This window comes from Haplochromis burtoni, unplaced genomic scaffold (assembly GCF_018398535.1).
Source record: "Haplochromis burtoni strain Fernald_Lab_line unplaced genomic scaffold, NCSU_Asbu1 Contig_301, whole genome shotgun sequence".
In the NCBI taxonomy this organism is placed as follows: Eukaryota; Metazoa; Chordata; class Actinopteri; order Cichliformes; family Cichlidae; genus Haplochromis; species Haplochromis burtoni.
The window spans coordinates 483945-491035 of record NW_024582662.1 but is presented as its reverse complement, the minus strand read 5'-3'; the positions used below and the strand labels follow the sequence as shown (position 1 = coordinate 491035).

Here is a 7091-nt window from a genome sequence, read left to right as displayed (position 1 = left end):
TAGGGTTCAAGTCTTAGCCATTCAGTTCTTATCCTTCACAATTAATAAACTTTCTGCATCACTGGGATTGTGTGTGTTTTGATCAGATTTGATGGACATCTGTTGGGGTGTTTGATAGCTCATCAAATGTTGCTAAATTCTGACTCTGGCTGTTGAAACTAACCCCCGCACACGTCAAACCAACGATAAGAGGGAAAACAGAAATGTTGAAAATCTCTCATTAGGAATTAAAGATGCAGAAAATGCAGTTTTTCTGTATCTGTAAATACAGTTTGGTCATAGGTTTACATCCACTCATCAACCTACACAGGATCAAACATTACATATGGGCTCAAATATTTACACACACCCCCACTAATGTCTCTTTGCAACTTGCACCTCGACCAGCCATCAACAAGCTTCTGACATAATCCTGGCTGGATATTTGACCAGATGCTTTTATCTTGGTCAGCACCCTCTCAGTCCATGGCAATGTAAAACTCGTTTCACTGTGGACAGTGATGCTGGTGTGTGAGCACTGGTTGTTCCTGGATTGTTCCTAAACATCCTGACCACTTTTCTTTCATTTGAGGTTGACAGTTTGGGTCTTTTTCCAGACCTTAGCAAAGTGCTGACACATCCAAATAACTCACACTTATGTACAGTATTTGGCATCTGTACATAAGTGTCTTGTATTGTTCAAACCTGTGAGTGCTATCAAACAAATCCTTTTCATGACGGCAAAGGGAAACTACCAGTTATAGTCAATCACTAATAGCTTTCTCAAGTTTAAAGGCTTTATAGAATTTCCACTTATTAAAAGAATTAATTGAGTATATTTATATATTTGCACCTGTATGTTTACTACTGACTGTGTGTTTTAGATGTTTTAGATAAAATCCAAAATAAATTCAAACTTGTGCAGTAAGTCTACCCTGGAAAAGCAGTTCAAAGAAATCATTAAAATTCCAGAATTACCAGGATATTCCCGCCCATGATGAGTGGATCGAAACGTTTGATAACAACTGTATGTATATAAGATTTTCCCCAGTTTAACCCATTTATCTTATATATGAAGTGACACCACAAGTGGCTTTCTTTCTCTCCCAGCTTCAGTAATGCCCCCTGCTCCTTCCGAGAAGACGCTTTGCTCTGGCTCGGATTTCTCTTCCAAAGCCGTTTTGTGTCTGATTGAGGCCGTCGGGCGTCGCTGGGGTCTCTATGAGACTCGGGAACGCTCGCAGCTCTTCCAGAGTGTCCAAGAGGAGATGGCCTCCAAGGGGCACATACTGCCTGTTGAGAAAATCCGTCGCAAGTGGAACAACCTCATTGTGACATACAAGAGGGTTAAAGACCGCAGCCGGGAGACGGGACATGCTAAGACGTCTTGGGAGTATTTGTAAGTCATGGATTACAATGCTGTTTGATGTATTCATTGGTGTACTTTCTCCATATCTTTGTGTGTGTCTTGTTCCACTCTAGTTGATGGACGCCACCCTCTGCGACACCATTGGCACTCAGATCGTGAACAACAAACGAAACAAAGGCGGCAGCACGGTTTCTACACTGCCTGCTCCTTTGGCTAAGATCGCTGCAAAGCCCCTGCAGCTTCCACAGCCGACGTCCACCATCATCCGTCCTAGCAGTGACTTTGCTGCTGGTGCTGGTGGTGGTGGTGGTGGTGTGGACTCAGTAGGTCTGGGCTCCAGTGCTGGCAGCGCTGCCAGTACGTCGGTGACTGCAGCGACCATTAGCTCAGCTAATGCTCCAGACCTCAAGCCCCTGATCGTCCTCAATGGTGACATTGTTACTACTAGTATTCACCCAGCCACCATTGTGCCTGCTCCTTCTTTTATCACCTCGCCTTGTTATACAGAAACAGCCACCACATCCCCTTCCCTCATCTCCGCCAGTAACACAGACCTCAACACACTGGGCTACACGAGCCGCAAAGCTCCATCCATCTCATCAGGTGTCATCCCTTTTCGCCTGAGTACAACATCGCTCACCCAAAGCCAGAATCTCCTCGGCCTCTCCTCTTCATTCCCCCTCACGTCCTCCTGCCTCACTTCCTCTGCTGCCACCTCTTTGTCAACATCAACTGTGTCTGGAACTGAAGGACAGAACCAGAAGGCGAAAGCGGAGCAAGGCGGCTCCACTCTGTTCCAGGAGATTCTGAAGCGACAGGAGGAGCAGGCCTACCTCGATCGAGTGGCTCGCCGCAGGGTTGAAGCCAGAGAGAAGAGGCGCGAGAGGAGGGAGGTGCGAATGTCCGAGTCCCTAGGAAGGATAGCCACGGCCCTGGAGCTGCTCTCCTCCAAACAGGACACAGTCATCGCCCTCCTACAGAGGCTGGCTGATCGGAAATAATCTACAGTGAAAGCCTGGAAAGTAGAATCTCCTGACCTTGTTTTTCCCCCACCTGAGATCCTCCTTATGAAGCTCTCATGCACTATAACGCTACTTTAATGAGCATAGTTTAATATAAATGTGAATTTGACGAACTCTTAACTAAATAACAGACAAGCGCAAAGGTGAATCATTGTTTGTGCTTTTAAATTGTTGTGCTTTGTAAATATGTTAGTTTGCTTCACTAACATCTAATAAAAAGATTCTTTGGATATGCACCTTAAAGCTGTGGTCATTTGAACACTTTGTCCCCAGATTGCAAGAATAAAACACTGATTAACTGCTAAAAAGTTGCAATAAACTTTCAACCATTAAAATATTATCAAGGCCTAGAAAATCCCCCAAAATTTATTTAATAAAGAATCTTAAATGACAACATTTTCAGGTTTTAACAGGAAATCCTCATGAGTGACCTAACAGATAATCTCAGGTTCCATGTAGGCTTGTAGGATATTAACTGTATGTGTCTTAAAAGCAAATGTTATGATCACAGAGTCAACCCTAAAATAAAGTACAAGCCAGTAAGATTAGTTGCATCCTGTTAATGTTTGTTGAGGATTTGGAGACAAAATTCATTTATTCAATTCAATTCAATTTTATTTTATTTATATAATGCCAAATGACAACAACAGTCGCCTTAAGGTGCTTTATTTATTCATTAATGAATGAAAAAATGACTGCCACCAAGGCATCATTTGATGTTTGGATAATGATTATACCTTTCAGACAAATGTTGCAGTTAAAAATACAATATTTCATTGAAATGTAGCTGAAAAATTAACCATTAACTTGATGTTCTCTCAAAATACTACATAGGTCCGGTGTAAGTGTAGTTGATTACTTTTCATTGCTGAAAGTAAATACGCACATTTTAAAATACTTTCATTTTACATTTTGTTAAAGGGGTGAATTTATCGAAGCTTTATCCCTGATCAGGACGTTTTATGAAGCATTAAAGTATACTGACCACTAGATGGCGCGCTGAGACCGTTCATTGTATTCTTAAATTTTTAAAGCACAATTGTCTTAACACACTTTAGGCGGTTCGTGTGTTAACACACGTGTGTTTTAGTGATAGTATCCTTAAATGTAATAGTTTAATTGTTTCCTCGTTGCATTGCTTCTCAGCCTCACTATAAAATACCAACGAATCAAAGTCTACTTCTCAGTCAAAATGAAAGTAATGATATTCTATTTGAAATCATAACTTTATTCCACATTAAGCTCTTATGCAAGAAGTCATCAGATCTTTGATCCCTTGCACAATAAAAGTGTGTCCCATCCAGTGACTCTCTATAAGACGCGGGTAGAGTGCCAAGTTCAGAGGTTTACTTAAAACAGGTTGGGTGGAAATACTCTTAGCTCGAAACAGGTAGAAAAATAACATCTATGGACATAGGACTGCGGCCGATTGTCGCTGCTGACCTAATTATTCAGCGTATGTGGACAGGACTTTAACTTGGTGGATGCGGGGCACCCAGCAGGTCACGTGACTGTAGAGCCCCACCCTCAGTTTAAAACAGAAAGCACCGAGGAATCTGTGGTAAAAAAAAAAAAAAAAAAAAAAAAGTTTCACCGAACAGACTTGCTTTGAGATTCAATCAGGACTGTCAGGCCAGCGAGGACAAGTTAACCGACGTCTACAGTTTTGGTGATACTTCTATCTTCGTCCACCATGAGCACTCAGGCCGCTGACAGCATACCTTGTCCAGCAGAAAGTGAGCAGGAGCAGGGTCAGTATGAAATATGGAAATGCTGTTGAGTTAAAAGTTTTTAGTTTAATGTTTTTATTCTATTTTTTGTATGTCTGTATGTATTTTTCCCCTGTGGGTGTAGTTGGTGTAGTTACTAACGCAGCATGTTCTTAAGCACGTGTCTACCCTTGTTCAGCTGACACATGTAGAAAGAAAAAGAGAGCAGTGTGAGTCATACTGGTGCTTTAGCTGAGCTGTTGGCTACTGCAGTTTATAGGGCTTGTTTCAGATGTTTGAAGATGGAAGCCAATATATACAATATGACATTACAATGGGGAGAAAACAAAACCAGATAATATAATTAATATCTGTTAATTTTTTTTACAGTACTTTAATAAAAATAAAATTCCAAAATGGCAGTGACTCTTTTTATCTGCTTTCTTCCTGTAAGTGTGTGTGTTTAATTAACACACCTACACCAAGTTAGCCAACAGTGATTTTGAGATGTGTAATTAAGCTACAGTACTGTTAGCCTCTAATGTTCATTTAATGTCTCCATCTCATTCTCGTGCTCCTTATTCCCACTTTTGTAGAGGTCACCTAAGGTCATTCAGCCCCCTTTCTTTACTGGTGGTCTAACCTGTGAAAAGGTTGTGAAACATAATATCAGCATTGGATATTGTTTATCATTATCACACTCTTAAAAGTAAAAAACTAGGTTAACACATATTAGTTAAAATAAAGTATGCATTCTGTCAGAGAAAAAAATTATTTGCTGGAGTAATATAATGTTATGAAACATGATAGTTAGTGATCCGCAGCCTTTTCATTTGAGCTAAAAACAGTTCATTTAATTATAGGCTATTTATAAACAGAATACCTTTAACCCACACAAGATGATGCAACAGACCTTAAGACCTTCATTAAGGGCCTGCATAGAAACATTTCCAATGTTTTGGAAATTTTCATCACATGAATGGTTGACCTCTGATGACCTCTAGAAACCTTTATTAATATATTTAAAATGATAGTGGCACAAAAGAAAATTTTTGCAGCGCAAACGTTTGACACCATTCTTGTTGCATTTGAAGAAGGTGGGATGGGTGTTTTTGAGCAAGTTGCATCTCAATCATAGACTTTCAGTCTCCAACAACAGGACTAAGCTTAAAACCCGGTTCTTTGCCAACAAAGCAAATAATTTTGATAAACTGTACCAGTTCTGCAAAGAAGAGCGGTTAAACATTATGCCACACACTTGTTGATGACTACCAGAAGTTTCTGGTTGAGGTACAACTTGTTAACAAAAGATTAGTAGGCATCTATTTTCTGAAAAAGTAAGATAAGAAAAAAATATTTCAAAAGGCATATAAAAACAAAACAAGCCACAAATGGTAACATGAGACAACATACAGTGTATTACTTTACTTTTTATTTTATTCATCAACAAATGGCAAAATGCTTTGCATTTGCCACAATGGAAGAACATAATAAAAAAGTTCATACTGTTTGTGCCCTGGGATGCAACAGTCTGGGCTAATATGTGAAAGCCACGAATTTCTACAAATAAACAATAATAATATCAGAAGTCAGAATGAAGGGCACAACAACTTTCATGAACTCTGAATAGTGTTTAAAAATGCTTTTTGTTGGGTTGACAGAGCCGTTGAGGATCATGCTTCTTGGAAAATGTGGTGTAGGCAAGAGCTCGAGTGGGAACACCATCCTCAATAAAATGGTGTTCTGTTCAGAGATGAAGCTGGTCGGCATCACTGTTCACTGTGAAAAAGAGTCCGCGGTGGTTGGAGATGTACCTGTCCATGTGATTGACACACCTGGGCTTTTCGAGAAGGGAAGCAACAAGGAGGACATCATCCGAGAGATTCTTCAACGCCTGAAACTCCAGGAACCAGGGCCGCACGTCTTTGCATATGTTATTCCTTTAGGAAGGCTGACTCAGGAAGACCAAGACACCCACACGCTGATTGAAGCAAAGTTTGGCCCAAGAGTGTGGGACTACACCATCGTGCTGTTCACCCACGGGGATCGCCTGGAAGACAAAACAATAAACAACATCATTACTGAGAGTGACGAGAACCTCCGCAACTTCATACGCAAGTGTAGCGGTGGCTTCCACGTCTTCAACAACAAAACCCCGGAGGACCAGAAGCAGGTCACAACTTTTATGGAGAAGATCGAGACCCTGGTGGCCCTGAATGGAGGTAGTTACTACAATACAGAGCTGTATCCTGAGAAGGAGAGGGAAATCAGAAAAAGACAGGAAAGCATCCTTGCAGAGAGAGATGAAGAAATCAGCAAAAAGGAGGGAAATCTGAGGGAGCATTACAAGGGTGAAGAGCTAAAGAAGATGAAGACAAATCTGTGGAGAAAAGAGGAGGAAAGGGCAAGAAAAGATGCAGAGGGGGAGTTGTACAGCAAGTCCTACCTCATGAAGAGCATCCTGTTACTGGCTGTATTGTGTCTACTGTTATGTTGCTATCTTGGGGTAGCAGCTAAATGGCTTTGTGTTATAGGAATCATTTTGATTGTGGTGTTTTTGAAGACATTTCCAATTATTCCAGGAAAAATTCCAGGTCTTTCTAAGAAAAAGAAATAGATGAGCTTTTACTGTGTTAGTGATTTATCATTCAAATGTGTGACAGATGATATATCGAACTGATTTAATTAACAAAAATAATTTTCATACATATTTGTCTGTCCATAGTTAGAAAATATAGTCATCTGATATCATCTCATTGATCTCATATTTAATCAGATAACAGAACTGTAAAAATGCTAATGAAAACAATATTTAAAGTACTACACAAAAGTCTCGGCCCACCACTTTTTCTTTATATTTTACTAGGAAAAAAAGTAAATGCAAGGATATGCGGACATATACATGGAAATACAATACAGAGTTTTAAAATCAATATTTGGTACGACCACTTTTTTTCTTCGACACAGTCTGAACTCTCTTATGCAGCTTTGTTCTCATTTCTTTAAGTAGTC

At 40.1% G+C, this 7091-nt stretch overlaps 2 protein-coding genes across 2 annotated transcripts in view; both read left to right on the top strand.

The window, feature by feature from the left end:
• The window catches only part of LOC102295345, a 3292-nt gene extending 670 nt beyond the window's left edge, over positions 1 to 2622 (top strand). The window contains exons 2-3 of the mRNA XM_042228082.1: positions 1090 to 1379; positions 1462 to 2622. Of these exons, the coding sequence (XP_042084016.1) occupies positions 1098 to 1379; positions 1462 to 2349 (1170 nt within the window). The 5' untranslated portion in view covers positions 1090 to 1097 and the 3' untranslated portion in view covers positions 2350 to 2622. The remainder of the gene's footprint in view (positions 1 to 1089; positions 1380 to 1461) is intronic.
• Positions 2623 to 3881: 1259 nt separating this feature from the next.
• Positions 3882 to 7012, top strand: LOC102295036 (GTPase IMAP family member 7). The gene is made up of 2 exons (XM_005945444.3): positions 3882 to 4121; positions 5741 to 7012. The coding sequence occupies exons 1-2, from the start codon at positions 4064 to 4066 to the stop codon at positions 6694 to 6696; spliced, it is 1014 nt and encodes a 337-aa protein (XP_005945506.1). The 5' UTR covers positions 3882 to 4063; the 3' UTR covers positions 6697 to 7012.
• Positions 7013 to 7091: the final 79 nt, after the last annotated feature.